The 18,002-nt window shown below is 46.1% G+C and overlaps 1 protein-coding gene across 1 annotated transcript in view; it reads right to left on the bottom strand.

Annotated features, from left to right (window-relative positions):
* The window catches only part of LOC132808526 (zinc finger protein 850-like), a 104,503-nt gene extending 88,068 nt beyond the window's left edge, over nucleotides 1–16,435 (bottom strand). Inside the window, 4 exon segments of the mRNA XM_060822158.1 lie at nucleotides 3,551–3,568; nucleotides 7,208–8,262; nucleotides 10,754–10,911; nucleotides 16,342–16,435. Coding sequence (XP_060678141.1) covers nucleotides 3,551–3,568; nucleotides 7,208–7,924 — 735 coding nt within the window. The 5' untranslated portion in view covers nucleotides 7,925–8,262; nucleotides 10,754–10,911; nucleotides 16,342–16,435.
* Between the last annotated feature and the right edge of the window lie 1,567 nt (nucleotides 16,436–18,002).

The raw sequence follows: 18,002 nt of genomic DNA, 5'->3' as shown, positions 1-18,002 counted from the left end.
GAGTGGCCGGTCACCTGTCCAGTGTGTGGGAAGGGCTTCACCCAGTCGTGCAACTTGTGGAGACACCAGCAACTTCACAAGTGAGATTGCGCAGGGATTCGGGTTGTATTCTGCTGGTACCGCTGCTGAGAGTCGCATCTTAAACCCTGTTTAGTGGGTGAAGTAGGAGGGATAAGGGGTTCCTTTATGCTGACTTGTTGCTCTCTCACCCATTTTACTTCCAATGGGGGCTGATGCTCTCTGAGCCTGGGATTGCAACATCCCTACGGAACAGTCCACAGAAGCGGCTGAAGTGCAGTTAGATCTGAAATAGATACATTTGTCTCTGTCCCATTGAGTCTCCAGCACAGTCCATCCAATTGGCCTCTGTCAGTGTTTATGCTACACCTGAGCCTCCACCCACCCCTTCATCAGCATACAGGTATCCCCTGTTATTGAAAGTTGACTTTACCCCCTACCCCCTCCCCATCCAAGCCTGTGCCAATTCTTAATCATAACTTAGACCTGCTATTTATTGCCGATGTGTGGTTCCTGTCCCTGTATTCACCTCCCATTCATGTGTCTATCCAGATATACCTTAAGTGTTGCTAAGGTGCCTCTTTTCACTACATCCAATGGCAATGCATTCCAGGCATCCAGCATCCAACTGTGTGAAAAATCTTCCCTTTCAATTCTCCCTCAGACTGTCCCCCTCTCGCCTTGAACCTATGCCCTCTTGTAGTTGACTTTTCCACCCTGGGGAGGGGGAAAGCCTCTGACTATCTAACAGACTATCTGGCCCAACACCAAACATCCAAAGAATAATCCACACAGACCCATTTCCCTATCCCTATTACTCGACATTTACCCCTGACTAATGTACCTAACTTTCAATTCCTGAACACTGTGGGGCAATTTAAGCACGGACAATCCAACTTAACCTGCCAATCCCTGGGCAGTGGGTAATTTAGCATAGCCACTCCACCCTAACCTACACATTTGGATTGAGAGAGGAAACCGGAGGAAACCCATATCGACACGGAGAATTTCCAAACTCCACACAGACAGTCGCCTGAGACTGAAATCGAACCAGTTTCCCTGGTGCTGTGAGACATCAGTGCTAATGATTGAGCCACCATGCCACCCCCATCCAGCCAATCGGTATGTCTCATCATTTTGTCGAGGTCATCCCTCCGCCTCTATCTTTACAGTGAAAATAATCCAGGTTTACCCCATCTCTTCTCATAATGAGACCTCCAGACCAGGCAATGTCCTGGTGAACCTTCTCTATACCCTCTCCCCAGAGCATCCATGTCCTTCTGCAATATTCTGAATGTGAACGGAATAAATAGCTGTAACATAATTCGCCAACTCTTACACTCAAGGCAAGCGTGCTGTGTGCCTTCTTGATCACATTACCTGCCTGTGTTGCCACTTTTGGAGATCTATATGGCCAGATCTCTCTGTATGCCAGTGCTTCTATGTAGTCTGAAATTTATCGTACAATTCTTCTACTTTCTATGTATCCGTATCCAGCTTCACCTTAATTGTATTCCCCTCTTTATCTCTTTTCCCCCATCCTCACCCCTCCACACATCAGCATATCATAAGACTATAGGAGCAGAAATGATGCCATTCAGCCCATTGAGTCTGCTCCACCATTCAATCACGGCTGATAAGTTTCTCAACCCCATCCTCCCCGTAACCTTTGATCCTCTTGATACTCGAGAACCTAGTTATTCCCATCTTAAATGTATTCAGTGATCTGGCCTCCACAGCCTTCTGGGACAGTGAATTCCATAGATACACCACTCTCTGCCTGAAGAAGTTCTCCTTATCTCCGTTCTAAAAGGTCTTCCCTTTACTTGAAGGCTGAGCCCTCGGGTCCTAGTTTCTCCGACCAATGGAAACATTTTCCCAACATCCACTCTGTCTAAGCTGTTCAGTATTCTGTAGGTTTCAATTAGTTCCCTTGTCATCTTCTAAACTCCATTGAGTATAGACCCAGAGTCCTCAGATGTTCTTCATATGTTAAGCTTTTCAATCCTGGGACCTTTCTCATCAACCTCCTCTGAACATGTTCCAGGGCCCGTACATCCTTCCTGAGATATGGGGCCCAAAACTGCGTACAGTACTCCAATTGTGGCCTGACCGGAACCTTATAGACCCTCAGAAGTACATCCCTGCTTTTATGTTCAAGTCCTGTCAAAATAAATGCCATTGGTGCATTTGCCTTCCTCACTACTGACTCAACCTGTAAGTTTACCTTGAGAGAATCCTGGGCTAGAAGTCCCAAGTCTCTTTGCTCTTCGGATTTCTGAATTTTCTCCTCATAACCTTCTGTTCCAGAGTAGCAGCAGAGACTTCCAGACACATCGATTTGTATTCAGGGATATCCAGGGATCTCATGAACTGCCAGTATCTCAGGAAGAATCGTTATTCCGGGAGGAGCGTGGTGTGCACCTGTAAACTCCAGAACTTCCCCCAACTTCATGAGTCAACAATAACTTTTTCTGGACCAAGAAACGAAAGGGCCGACGAGAAACTGTGACACCACAGAAACTGAAATTAGGCAATTCAGCCCATTGAGTCTGCTCCACCATTCACTCATTCTTGAGTATCAAGGGGTTCAAAAGTTACAGGGAGAATGGGGTTAAGAAACATATCAGCCATGATTGAATGGCAGAGCAGATTCAATACGATAAATGGACTAATTTCTGCTAGTTATCCATCCCTGGGAACACTAAGTTGTTTCTTGGGACAGGCAAGATAATGTTGTTTAATAATGGTGTGACAAAAGGACAATTAATTCTGCCTGTGGAAGGAAAGCCCTGACAGCGAGGGGTTAATTGCAGAGCAGGCTGTTTCAAACAGACAGCTAACCCTCAAGGATAAGAAGGTAAGCTACAGAGCTGAGGTGTCCAGCAAAGGGAGGTGATGTTAGAGTCTTAAAAAAAAAAGTCACACCACAGATTTGAAAATGAGGAAACGCCACCAAAATTCAACTCCAGAACGATGCTGCAGCAGCAGTACTTAGAAGATTAATACTGCATCAAACTCCTGGACACTTCCAGAGATGGGCACTGTCGGTGGAAACCCAGTTAAATTCAGCCATCAACTGGGTGATAGCCAAGTTTGGAGGGTGAGGGTGAATGGACCTGAGGGGTTTTACTTGTGGTTGCTAGTGCAATAAAGTGCAAATCATTGTTTCAGCAGTTGATTCTCTGTGCGGTTTCTGAGTCAGGAGCCAAATTAAGGTGATTCACCCACAACCACACCAAGAGGCTGGGATTAATATTGACTCCATTGCATTCAAGATAATGTCATCAATACTGTTATGAAGTGAAGGCTGAATCCACCCTCCACCCACCCCCCCCCCCCCCCCCCCCCCCACCCCCAAGATCTCAAACCAAAACGTCCAAAGAGTGGCACGTTGCCCTTTAATCTGTAAAGTCAGTGTGATAAGTGGTGTAACCTGCTGTAGTGTTAAAAATAAATCTCTGACACTTTAAAATCAACAATCAGCAATTTATTTAACCAACTCTCACAGTGAACAAATGAATGAAACTACTAACAAACTGAATAAATCCTTCTTAACTACTGAGTATTCTGGAATAAATCAAGATTCTTCTGGTATACTGTTCCAATCAATACATGTCCCCCTCAGATAACACAAAATAGAATTTAATCGCTCAGATTACAACCAGGTTGTGTGTCTTCCGGAATATTCTGTGCCATCTTCTGTCGGGGATACCTCCTCCGATTCCTCTGTCAGGAATGCTCTTCTCTGTTTTACTAAATGATGCTTTCTCTAATACACAGATGACTGAGAGCACAGATTCTTTATGATAGGATTGGTCCTGTTGTCCAAACTTTAGGATTTAAATTTAATAAGTTTTTGGTAGCCAATGGGGCTGATTTAAATTGATTGGTGAAATTAAAACCTGCTTTCTTGTCCTGCTAACTGCATAACCTTTTGATTCAAAGGTTTCAGTTCAGGTGCTTTTTGTTGTGATCATGCTGCTCCTTTAAGAAGATTACGTTGTTGGTTTATTTTCAGAAGGGGTTGTAAATGGCACAGCTTCCCATTCGTCTAGGATTAAGGTTTTCACTAATGGTTAACAGATACTGACTAAGGCAACAATCAGGGAAAAGGGTTTGACAATTTTTTTCTAAAATACTTCTACAATGAAAGGGCAGTTGTCCCATTCTTTTCCACTGGTTTTGGTTTTAGCAAGCGGTCTGTCTGAAGCTGCTGCAGGAAGAGATGTTTCCTGATTCAACAGATGTTTCTGGCTGACTCTGAAGCTTCAGGGAAAATAGTACCAGCGTATTCAGCCTCTCCCTGTAGCTAAAACCTTGCAGCCCTGGCAACATCCTTCCAAACCTTTTCTGAACCCTTTCAAGTTTCACAATGTCTTAAAAAGATGTCAACTTTGCTCGACTAATGTGGGAGAATTTTCTGTATGACGTGTTGTGTCTGAAAGAGCTACAGTGACTTTCAAAAGCCTGACAAATGCTGTTATCAGTCAAAGATTCATTGGGAGAAGCTTCTCAATCACATCTGTAAATGGAGAGAGTGTTTTTAATAATGAGACATGAATAAAGGCTGCATTAATCTTTTGTTCTGAAGATTTACTCATACATCTCAAAACAGAGCAGTCTACAGGAATAAAAGACACTGCTGCCTATTTCCTGACCAGGACCAACTTTGCACAGAAAACATGGACATTTTAAATGAATGGGGTGCCATTCGTTTTAAGATGAGGTGAACTTAAGAGGCACAGCATTGGCTGAGAAATGAGAGATCCTTGACACACACACAGCCAAAATCATCACTGCCATTATTATCAAATTAGAATTTAGGCTGGATAGGCTGGGATGTTTTTCCACTGGAGCAAAGGCAGTTGAGAGGCAATATTTTCAAACCATGAGGGGTAGAGTTGGGTTAATGGTAGCTGTCTCTTCCCTAGGGGGAGGATTTCTAGACCAAGGACGCGTTTTTATGGTGAGAGGAGAAAGATGGAAGAAAAGATGTGGGGCAAAATATTTACAAAGGCTAGTTCGCCTGGGGAAACAGCTGCCAGTGGAAGTGGTTGAAGCAGGTACATCAACAACATTGAAAAGGTGTTTCAACAAATACATGGATAGGAAAGCTTGAGAAGGATATGGGCCAAGTGCAGGAAATGAGGTTAGTGTTGACAAACATTTTGGTCAGCATGGACCGGTTTGGGCTGAAGGGCCTGTCTCTGTGCTATAGTACTGTATGACTGGCGTCTCTCTGACAGTGTTGAGTTTCCACATGAACCAGGAAAAAGTGAGGACTGCAAATGCTGGAGATCAGAGTTGAGAGTATGGTGCTGGAAAAGCACAGCAGGTCAGGCAGCAACCGAGGAGCAGGAGAATCGATGTTTCAGGCATAAGGACATCCAGATGAATATCTCACTAAATCAGGCTGAATAAAATCTGAGTAAAAAATGAGGTCTGCAGATGCTGGAGATCACAGCTGCAAATGTGTTGCTGGTCAAAGCACAGCAGGCCAGGCAGCATCTCAGGAGATACTGCCTGGCCTGCTGTGCTTTGACCAGCAACACATTTGCAGCTGAATAAAATCTGATCTCATTTGTCAACTCTGATGCAGAGGTGCAGGGGCTGGACAGGTCAGAAGTCACACAACACCAGGTGAGAATCCCAGTAGATTGATTTGAATTCAGGAGCTTTCGGAGCACTGTTCCTTCATCAGGTAAAGTGATGAAGGAGCAGCACTGATGAAGGAGCAATGCTCCTAAAGCTTGGGATTTCAAATAAACCTGTTGGACTGTAACCTGGTGTTGTGTGACTTCTGACTTCTTCAACTGCGCATTCATGTTGAACTTGATGGGATACTTTATCCAACTTGGTGTAGTTAAATCATATCGTTTGGAGGGGTTCATTTGAAACCTTTCAGGAGGTGAATTCAACAAGATTGAATTATGCAAAGTTACTCAGTTCTAAACTTACATCAGGACCGGTAGTCATAGAGAGGTACAGCGCAGAAACAGATCCTTCAGTCCAACTCGTCCACGCTGACCAGATATTCTAAATTAATCTAGTCCCATTTCATAGCACTTGGCCCAAATCCCTCTAACCCTTTCTATTCACGTCTCCGACTAAATGTCTTTTAAATTCTGTAATTCTACCAGCCTCCTCCACTTCCTCTGGCAGCTTATTCCATACACGCACCACACTCTGCATTAAACGTTTTCCCTTTCGGTCCCTTTTAAATCTTTCCCCTCTCACTCTAAATCTACGTCCTCTAGTTCTGACAATATCCTGGTAAATCATTTCTGATGGAGATGTCAACGTTTCGGGTAGAACCCTTCTTCAGTCCGGAGGGATAATCCCTGAAATGCTGACTTCTCCACCTCCTGGTGCTGCCTGCCTTGTTGTGCCCAGCCTCCTGCTTGTCTATTTTAGATTCCAGCATCTGCAGTTTTTTATTTTGTCTCTAACAAATGGTGGAGCAGATTCGATGGGTCAAAATATCCTAACTTCTGCTCCAATGGTCTTAAGTTCGTGCGGGTCCTGGGCTCAATGAGCAGCAGTGCCCACTGGAAGAAATGTTCACGGAATCATACAATCACTACAGTGTGGAAACGGGCCCTTCTGCCCAACAAGTTCAGACCGACCCTAATAAGAGTAACTCATCCAGACACATTCTCCTACCCGATCACTCTGCACTTACCCCAAACTAATGCAGCACATCTACACATTCCTGAACACTGTGGGACTATTTAGCTTGGCCAATTCGCCCAAACATGTGCACGTTTGGACTTTGGGAAGACACTGGAACACGCAAAGGAAACCCACGCAGACACTGAGGGGAATTACATGCAAACTCCACACAGACAGTTACCCTGAGGATAGAATCAAATCTGGGTCCCTGGCGCTATGAGGCAGCAGTGCGAACCACTGAGCCACCACCCCCCCTTCCCCCTCCACTCCCCCAGTAGAAAACAAAAAAGCCTACCAACTCTCATTACCCCCACTGTCAGAAAGGGCAGGAGGTTCAGACCTGGGGGTGACCCTCAGCAGCGTTACCGGCAGAATCTGATTGTTGGGAGCATTGGTGCCTCCGCTGGTGCTTGTTCAAACTGCAGGACATTGTGAACCTCTGCCCACACTCAGGGCAGGCAAACGGCCTCTCCCCAGTGTGGACCCGCTGGTGCGTCAGTAGACTGGAGGAGACAGCAAAGCCCTTCCCGCACTCGAGGCAGGTGAACGGCCTCTCCCCAGTGTGGACCCACCGGTGTGTCAGCAGGTGGGATGCCTGAGTAAAGCCCTTCCCGCACTCAGAGCAGCTGAAGGGCCTTTCCCCAGTGTGGACACGCTGGTGCTTCAGCAGGTCAGAAGAGCGTGTGAAGCACTTCCCGCAGACAGAGCAGGTGAACGGCCTCTCGCCAGTGTGGACCCGCCGGTGGGCCAGCAGGTCAGAGGAATCGCTGAAGGCCTTCCCACATTTGGGGCAGGGGAAGGGCTTCTCACCGGTGTGGACCCGCCGGTGAATCACGAGGTGGGAGGAGCGAGTGAACACCTTCCCACAATCGGGGCAGCGGAAGGGCCTCTCCCCTGTGTGCAGCCGCTGGTGCCTGATCAGGGCGGAGGAATCGTTGAAGGCCTTCCCACACTTGAGGCAGCTGAAGGGCCTCTCCCCTGTGTGCACCCGCAAGTGCCTCAGCCGGGCGGAGGAATCGCTGAAGCTCTTCCTGCACTCAGGGCAGCTGAAGGGCCTCTCCCCTGTGTGCACTCGCCGGTGCCTCAGCAGGGCAGAGGAATCACTGAAGGCCTTCCCGCACTCAGGACAGGAGAATGGCTTCTCCCTGGTGTGACTGCGACGATGTGTCTCCAGGGCAGACGGGACACGGAAACCTTTCCCGCAGTCGCCACACTTCCATGGTTTCTCCATGGCCGAAGCTACAGTTGCACACAAACGCGTGTATGTCCTCTCCCAGCCTTGAATTCCTCTTTTCAGGCCAGATAACTGTTTCAGGCTCCTCACTCTGTGTTGCTGCAACAGTAGGGTCTCTCTTCCAGTCCCACTGATGCTGAAAACAGACTGAAACAGGAACCAATTGGATCACAGTCGAAAATTGTTGCAGTCCCGATGGATTGAGTGACTCACAAATGCTGGAGAATCAGAGTCGAAAACTGCGGGTCAGACAGCATCCGAGGAGCAGGAGAGTCAATGGTTCAGGCATAAGCCCTTCATCTTGATTTTGAAACTTCATCTTCAGATCAAATACTCTGCAAAAAGTCATCACTGTCAGTCCAGGGTAGAAATTCAGAACAAGCAATTCTACTTTCTGCAGAACATTCTTTTCTTTTGTTATTCCATAAAACTGAAAGCACCATCCCACTTTCTCACTCACTCCCTCTCTCCCTCTGTTCTCACTCCATTCTAATTCTCCTGAAAGTGCTGATTCAGGATCTGACAGGGACAGAAGAGCAAAACAGTCACAACTGACACCTCTCTGAATTTTGGATACCTCCACCTGAAAATTAATATCTTCCACGACATTGGGATACTGTTGAGAGTGAGCCGGTCTGAGTTGTGGAAGCAAAAATATAGTGTGTAAATTCAGGATGAACCTGCAAAGCAGCTTCTTGACAACCAATCAGACACAAAATTGTTAACGTGCCCCCACGGGGGTGGGGGAGTTTTGGAATGAGACACCAAGACTATGACACCAGAGTGAAATTGAACAGACTGGTGTGGCAAACCAGAGTCATCTAGATATACAGAACAGAAACAGGTCCTTTGGTCCAACTGGTCTATGCTGGCCAGATATCCTCACCGAATCTGGTCTCTTTTGCCAGCATTTGGCCCATATCCCTCTAAACCCTTCCTATTCATAAACCTGTCCAGATGCCTTTTAAATGTGTCATAATTATACCAGCATCTACTACTTCCTCTGGCAGCTCTTTCCTTACACGCGCCATCTTCTGCATGAATTGCCCCTTAGGTTCCTTTTAAATCCCTCGCCTCCTCCCCGGGCCACCTCACCCTAAACCTATTACTGTATAGTTCTACACTCCCAGAGAAAAGACCTTGTCTATCCCTCTCTTTATTTTATAGAATGTAAGCATCAACAGCTCAGGGCGGGGATTGGGTGGGTGGGTGGTGGGGGGAGGAAGCCGAATGTGCTGGAGCCAACACGGAAGAAGAGGACACAAAACCTTGAAGCTGCAATGAGGAATACTGCATGTGCTGTACTTGTACCTGTTGCTTTTATTTGTGGAATCAAGTGCATTTTAAAAATAAAAACAAACAACATATCTATCCCTCCCCTTTCCCAATCTCCCAATGCTGTGCTGGACACACAGTGAGAGAACTGGGAGCAGGAGTTGGCCATTTGAGCCTGCACCAACACCGAACACATCATAACTGAACATGAATATACCTGCAGGCAGTGGAGACTGGGATTTCTTTCACTGGAGCAGAGGAGATTGAGAGGTGACCTTACAGAGGATTATAATATCATGAGGGGTACAGATGAGGTGAAAGGCAGGTGTCCTTTTCCTAGGGTGGGGCTTTCAAGATTAGGGAGCAAAGTTTGAAGAGGAGAGAAGAAAGATTTTAAAAAGACACGAAGAGCTCCATTTTTTTCACACAGTGAGTGGTTTGTGTGTGCAATGGGTGTCCAGAGGAAGTAGTGGATGTATGTACAGTGACAATGTTTAAAAGACATTTGGAAAAGTACATGAATAGGAGGTATGTGGACCAATCACTGGCAGATGGGACTAGTTGGGTTTGAGAACATAGTCAGCATAGACTAGTTGGACCGAAGGATCTGTTTCTCTGCTGTATAACTCTGTAGCTGTTCTTTAGATTAGATTAGATTACTTACAGTGTGGAAACAGGCCCTTTGGCCCAACAAGTCCACACCGACCCGCCAAGTGCAACCACCCATACGTCTACATTTTACCCCTTTACCTAACACTACGGGCAATTTATCCTGGCCAATTCACCTAACCTGCACATCTTTGGACTGTGGGAGGAAACCGGAGCACCCGGAGGAAACCCACACAGACACGGGGAGAATGTGCAAACTCCACGCAGTCGATTGCCTGAGTCAGGAATTGAACCCAGGTCTCCGGCACTGTGAGGCAGCAGTGCTAACCACTGTGCCACCGTTCTGTACTGGTCTTAAAACCATTTTCTTGGAAATCCAAGATGGCGGTGGTTTGAGTGGTCTGCTGTGCTGGGTTCTGTGCCACACCCCCTGGCAAGGTGGACTTTTACCCCTCTCCCCACCTCATTAACCATCCGTAGAAGAAAAAAATTGCGAATATAAACTTACTGAACGTCTGGAGCTGCTATAATTGTGGTTTGACAGCTTTAGGAACAGAATGAAAGCAAATGAAGGAAAGGGGCCGAAAGGGGTGAAGCAGGTAAGGCACTCCCCAACTACATCGTGGGTGCCTGGAGCCATTGCTCAAGCTTCCAGGGCAATCCCTGTGGATTTAATGGGACAGCAGCAGTTACTCTCGGTGTTTGCCAAACTCTGAGAAAAGATTGAAGCAGCGGTGGAACCACTATCTGCCACGCTGGAAAAGCATGGACAGGAAATTCACGTGTTGGCCCGAAGAGAATAGGCAGCGGAGGAGAGGACTGTGGCATCGGAGACCGTGGCGGAGGTCTCAGGAGGAAGGATCCAAACGCTGGAAGACCAGGTTTGGGTCCTTCAGGAGCAAGTGGACGACCTGGAAAACTAAAGTAGAAGAGAAATCTTACAGCTCGTGGGTCTTCCGGAATGCGAGGAAGGCGAAGACCTTATTGGATTCCTGGGGCTGGAGTTGGAGTCGGGCCTGTTGAGTGTGGAGCGGGCACACTGGATCGAAATGTGCAGGTCCGGGTCGGACCCACAGCCCTGCGTGGTCCGAGTGCGGCTCCTGCATGATAAAGAAAATCAGTTAGTGATTAAAACAGCAAGAAGACTGGGAAGAGATCCACAGGCTCTAATGTACAAAGGATCAGAATAATATATTTTCAGGACTTCTCAGGAGCCTGGATTAAGAAAAAGGCATTTAATTAAGTTAAGAGAAAATTAAGGGATCTGAACATACAATATTCCTTGAGGTCCCTGATTGTATTGCGTTTTACTCATGGAGGGACAGTATATAATTTGATTCAGCAGAAAAGGCGAAGGACTTTGCGAGTTCTCTGAATTAAAGAAATTGAGTTGAGGTGAAGGCGGGAGGGACGTCATTCCAGACAATGCTATTTTTTGCCCCTTATTTTGTGGTTATCGGCTTTATACGTACTGCCTTGGTGTAAAACTGGAATTATTTAGTATATCGGTCAGTTAGGTATTGTCTGGGGCCTTTTTTTCACTGCTGTCCTTTTGTTTTTGGATTGGGGGTGGCTATACCTGTGTTTAAGATGTATGGAGAAGGGGTGTGGGGAGATGGGCAACCATTGTTAACTCTCAGAATGTAAATAACATGTTTTTTTCAATCTGTGAATTGCCTGGCGTTTGGGGCACAGCCTCAGTGGGAAGGAGCCAGGCTGGTGGCAATGGTGGGGGTTGGGGTGGGGGGGAAAGAGATCTCTACATAATTGGGGGTTATTTGAGCATTTGCTTAAGTTATATGTGGTGGTTAGATTTTTATTTATAGTAGTTTTAATAGGAGCAGTTTTTAGACTTTATCGAGTTAATGTCTTTGTTGCTCACCGCACCTCAGATAAGCTTCCTCCTCTTGGGAAACCACAGGCTTCCCTGGATGGCCATGTCTACTGATTCGTTCAGGTGGTGCACCTGGAATGTAAAAGGGAGCCATTCCCCCATTTAAAAGAAAGAAGGTGCTGTCAAGCCTCGGGAAGGAAAGGGTGGACACATTTAACTGATAAGGAACATCTGAAACTGCAGCAAGGAGGTTATGATCGGGTATTCTTCTCCTCTTTTAGCTCCATGTGTAGAGGAGTTGCTATACTGGTAAGAAGGAACCTCCCTTTCCAGGAAATTGAGCAAATTAAGGACGAATATGGACTGTCCGTCATTCTTAAAGCTCTAATACATGATGAGGGGTATGGCATCCTGAATGTGTATTGTCCCTCCGGTGCACCCTCTTAAATTTCTAATTGATGCAGCTGCTAAATTAATGAGTCTTGGGGTACGCCTCATGGTCATTGGAGAGGATTTTAATCGTCTAATAGATCCCGAGGTAGACAGGGCGCCAAGGGACCAGGCAGGTATACCCGCGCAACCTAAGCAGTTGGTGGACATGTGCGAGGAGTTGGGATTAATGGATGTGTGGAGGCATCTCCACCCTACTTTCTCTTCCAACCCACACAAGTACCACATGGGAACTGACACTTTTTAATGCCATTGGATTGCTTGGACAGAACATTGGCGTGTGAAATTGGCAATATAGCTGTCTCAGACCATGTGCCAGTGTATTTAGATGGTAAAATCAAGAGTGGTGGAATGGATGTACAGCACTGGTGCATGGACCCATTCCTGCTAAGGGATAGCAAATTTGTTGAGTACATCACAAGAGTTCAGAGCCTTCTGGGTACCAACTTGGGTACGGCCAGTAATCCGGAAATACTGTAGGAGGCCAATAAGGCATATTTATGAGGCTTGACTATTTTTTATTCAATGGCTAGAAGGACGCAGAGGAAGGAGCAACAACAGATGCTGGAGACCCGTCTGCAGATAGCTGAGGAAGTATACTATAATAGGCCTTCACTGGTGAAGCTGCAGCTCTCCAGCTGCTCCCAACTCATTGCACACACTGGGGAAAAAAAGGTCTGCTTTGCTCAACAAAGATTGTTGGAAGTTGGAGATAAGCCAGGTAGATATCTGGCCAGAAAGAAAAATGCTTCCCAATCTATTATGTCTGTTCGAGAGAAGGCTGGCACAGTTACCCGTGAGTTAAAGAAGATTAATGTTAGATTTAGGGAATAATTTGCAGAGTTATATCGGTCGGAGGGAGATGAACATGGTGCAGCGAGAATACAGGCCTTTTTTGAGATCCTGCACCTCCCTAGTATAAACGTGGAACAGGTTTCCTGTTGAATATGCCTATGACGATACAGGAGGTGCAGGATGCAATGAAGCACCACGGTCAGATGGATTCCCAAGTGAATTCTATAGGAATTCATAAGTGTGTTGGTGGAGCCACTTCTGGGGATGTATAGCTATTCATATGCATGGGTTGTCTTCCGCCCTCTCTTAGGGAGGCTAATATCTCCCTCATTATAAAGAAGGGGAAAGAGCCCAAAGAATGTGCTTCATACAGACCCATTTCACTGTTGAATGTAGATTTTAAAATTCTACCCAAGACGCTGGCTCTGAGGTTGGAAAAGGTGTTGTCCTGTATTGTGAAAGAAGATCAGATGAGTTTTGTTAAGGGCAGTAGCTCCTCCAACAATATCAGGAGGGTACTGAACATGGTGCAGGTATGCCAGCAAAGGTTGATCCTGGGTTCGGTGGCCTCCCTAGATGCAGAAAAAGCATTTGACCAGATAGAATGGCTGTACCTGTTTGGGATTCTCAAGCGCTTTGGTCTGGGGACAACCTTTGCTAGATGGGTGGTGGTGTTGTATAATGATCCTAAGGCAGCAATCATCACAAATGGCACTAAGTCAGATAACTTTAATGCTGGGAGAGGTAGTCGAAAGGGATGTCCTCTTTCACCGCTGCTATCTACCTTGGCAATTGAGCCATTAGCTGAGGCTATCAGGAGGGATCCTGAAATAGTGGGGCCAGGAATGGGAATGGGGGAACATAAGATTACCCTATATGCTGATGATGTCCTTCTGTTCTTGGCCAATCTGGAGGAGTCTGTTCCTCGATTGATTCAAACAATTAATTTATTTGGAAGTTTTTCAGGCTGCAGGATCAACTTTACAAAATCAGACGCCATGCTGGAGGATGGAATGCAGTTCCTGTTTAGATGGTCGTCAAAAGGGCTTTTGTATTTGGGAATTTTTATTACCCCTGCCTTCCACCAGCTGTATAAAGCTAACTATGTACAATTACTGGAGAGGATAAAGCAGGATTTACAGCAGTGGGACGGATTACCATTATCATGGTTAGGCCGAATAGCTCTGATTAAAATGAATGTTCTTCCTCGCCTGTTGTACCCCATGAGAATGCTCCTGTTGTTGCTACCCAGATGGGTATTACGGAGGCTCAATGGTTGGCTAGGTTATTTTATTTGGTGTCGCAGTCACCCCCTAATTAAGTTTACCAAATTGCAGCTCTCACAGGGTGAGGAGGAGTGGATCTTTTGGACTTGGAGAGATATCAAATAAGCGCTTTCTTAGCATATGTGGGTGACTGGGCACGGGGGGACACGAGGTTGATTTTGCTTGACGTTGAAGCATTGCAGTCGAGATGTCCCCGAGTTAATCTATTATTCATTGATAAGATGAAATCCGAGACTGAGCAGTGAAAGAGTACAATCATTTTAAATACAGTGAAAGCCTGGAGGACACGGAGGCAAGACAAGGGCAATTGGCTGAAGACCTCGCTAATTACCCCGCAGGTGGCAGCCTAAGGATTTAAACCTGGGGCAATAGACTCCGGCTTTAAGTCATGGGAGTATAAGGGAATCTCCTGGAGGGAAGATTTATTTGAGGGTTAGGTCTTGATGTCATTTAGCCAGCTAAGACAGAAATATGCATTGTCTAATAGGGGCCTTTTCCGGTACTTTCAGCTAAGGGATTATATACAGAGGAAGACCACACTCCTGGCTCAGCTTTACAGGTCAAATGTGGAGTAAAGAGTACTCTGTACAGGCGCTCTTTCAGTTAGTACGTTGCATCATTTACAGAAGGGACATACCTTAGGAGATGTGGAGGGACTCTCTACCATGTGGAATCGGGAGCTAGAATATTTCATTAGAAGTATGGCAAGATATATGGGAAAATGTAAGGAAAATTTCAACATGTAACAAAGCACAGGGCATGCAATTGAAGATTTTACACAGGGCTTATGTGGTGCCAGAGAGGCTAACTAGGTTCAAGAGTGGCGCATCACCAGGGTATCCCAAATGTAACATTAGCATAGGCACTCACACACTGCTATTGGTCATGTTGTAAGATCCAGAGATACTGGAGTGCTATAGTAAGGGAGCTGAAGGACATCCTGGGGGTTGACAAATTTGCCTTCTCTCGGAGAACACAGAAACAGACTGTGTAACATTCTTACGCACTGTGCAAGGAAGAACATTTTAATGAGTTTGACATTGGAAAAACACCCAGGGCTTATGGCCTGGCATATGCTGGTGATGGAGCATCCGCCCCCAAGATGACCTCACAAATATGGTGCACCACAAAACAGTAGTTTTACAAGACGTGGCAGCCCTTGCTAAATTATATTGATGCAGACTGATCAGCAGTATTAATTAGAGCCGTGGTATAGCTGTGGGAATCAGTCTGGGCGCTCATGGGGCCCTGGGAGGGCAAGGCTAGGTGAAAAGAATACGGGTGCAATAACTGGTGCTCCCATGGATGGAAGCCTTAATGGAGGTATGGTGAGTGAAATAGAATAAAGTAATGTGATAGAATTCAAATTAACTTAAATTATGTTTAATTTTATTTTTATTCAATTTGATTGTGGTTTAGTTTAAGCTAAGTTTGTCCTAGTAGAATAATAGGTAGCTCATTATTAATAGTATCATAATATGAAATTGTTGTACTACTATTTTTCTGTATTTTGGTATTGTTCTTTTTTGTATATAGAGGTGTTGCGAGAGATTTGAAAAAGTTTTGAATAAAAATATATATTTTTTAATTTCTTGTCTTCCCCCATAACTATTTTTGAGATTCAAAAGTCAGATGAACTCAGCTTTGAATATATTTAATACCTCCCTAACTACAGGAAGGCACCCCCACTTTGAACTCAGTTCCTCTTGCTAATACACCACTTGCCTTGCTGATTGCTTGCTGCACCTATGTGACAACTGGCATTGACTGGAGTAGAAAGCCTGAGCAGAAGGTAGCTGAGGCACGTTTGTACATCCACATATCATTCCTGGATGAAAGGCTTTTGCCCAAAACGTTGACTGTTCTGCACCTTGGATGCTGTCTGACCAACTGTGCTTTTCCAGCGCCACAATTTTCGACTCTGATTTTCGGTACCTGCAGTCCTCACTTACTCCACATTCCAGTATATTACCATTTAAACAATGTACCTGCTTTCTGTTTTTATTTCATAGGGAAGGTTATAACTTCACACTACATAAATACATTTACCATGTGTTTGCCAATTAAGACACATACCTGAACCAACTTTGCTGCAAGTGAAGAACTGAACACCAGAGTGAAAAAATAAAATGAGAAAGGGGGTGAGAAGAGTAAGTTGTACTCACACAAATTTGGACAGAAGAAAGAAGTTGCAGTCTGGGATGAAGTTCAATCTTCATTCATAGAGAGAGGAGCAGCAACACCTTCACAAGCGCCTGATCCAACTTCCGCATTCAGACAATAGGGGGGAGGCTCTCATTGGCAGGAAGACCGCACGCCTTCCGGTCCTTCAGGGCTTCCCATTGGTCGATCAGAAGAATGTTGCGAGCCGTTTCCGCTGACAGTAAGGAGCATGCGCAGTATTTTGCTGACACCAGCGTACATGCGCAATGCTTCCTGACACCGAAAAGCATGCGCAGTGTGCCCAGTGGAGATGCTGGTCCAACTGCCAATCGGAGAGAAAAACAGGCTGGAGCCACACTTCTTTTGTTTTCCTGGGGCTCAACAGTTTATTCCTTTTGCATTTTGTCTGGCTGCTCAATCTTTGAATGTCATTTCCCCAGGGTAGAGGAAATCCAAAACTGAAGGGGCATAGGATTAGGCTGAGAGGGAAAAGGTTTAAATGGAACCGAACTGGTAACATTTCCATGCAGAGGGTGGTGTATGTATGGAATGAGCTGCCAGAGACAGTGGTCGAGGCTGGAACAATTACAACATTTAAAAGGCATCTGGATAGGAATATGAATAGGAAAGGTTGAGAGAGATATGGGCCAAATGGTGGCAAATGGATCACCAGATTAATTTAGAATATGTGGTTGGCATGCACCGAAAGGCTTGTTTCCCTGCTCTGCAACTCTATGACTCTATTTCTACTTAATCTGAACCAACTTCACAAGACGAGGACTTGGCCATTCCATCTTTACAGCCTATTCTCAACTGTGGCCTAATTGCACAGGTTTCAATGCAAGTTTCAGAAAAATGGCTGCTGCTTTTTAGAAAAATAATTGAATTTGCTTTCAAACTTTACAGATGTTTTTGAAAATATCATTTTAGCGATTCTCAATGTTAAAGATCGGCCATTTTTCACACCGCCCCCTCCCATCTCCCAGGTAGAGTCATCACCATCCGCGCTCTCTCTGTCCTGAGAAGGGCTGATACAGTGAACGAAGAGGGTTCGAGGCACAAGAAAGGATGAGGGTGGGGGTGCGGGTAGAGAAATTGGATGGGGAACAGAGGCTAGGCGGAAGAGAGAGAGAGAAATGGACATGGGGACAGAGCATTGGAGTTAGAGAAACCCTGGGGGTGCACAGGATGGGGAGCAGAGCGTTTGTCAGAGAGAGAGAGAGAATGGGGGCGCAGAGTGTGGGGAGAGAGAATGGACGTGGGTCAGTGGGTGGGGAGAGAATGGAAGGGGGCAGAGGGTGGGGGAGAAAGAGAGCAACAATGAATGTTAGGAGAGGGTGGGGGAGAGAGGGAATGGATGGAGAGCAGAGGGTGGGGGAAGAGAGAGAATGGAGGGGGCAGAGAGTGGGAGGAGAGAGAGAATGAGTGTGGGGAGAGGGACTGGATGGAGGAAGGCAGAGGGTGGATGAGAGACTGGACTGGACAAGGGACAGAGGGTATGGAGATAGAATGGACGGAGGTGCAGAAGGTGGCATGTGTGTGAGAGGGCGGGGGGAAGCTAGGGATAGCGAGAGAGAATAGACTGGGGGCGCTGTGGGCATGATTGGATCTTGATTGAATGGGGAGTTGGTGAATGCGTCCCACCTACTCCCAGCATCCCCTT

Source organism: Hemiscyllium ocellatum, assembly GCF_020745735.1.
Source record: "Hemiscyllium ocellatum isolate sHemOce1 chromosome 27 unlocalized genomic scaffold, sHemOce1.pat.X.cur. SUPER_27_unloc_7, whole genome shotgun sequence".
In the NCBI taxonomy this organism is placed as follows: domain Eukaryota; kingdom Metazoa; phylum Chordata; class Chondrichthyes; order Orectolobiformes; family Hemiscylliidae; genus Hemiscyllium; species Hemiscyllium ocellatum.
This window is presented reverse-complemented; position numbering and strand designations above follow the sequence as displayed.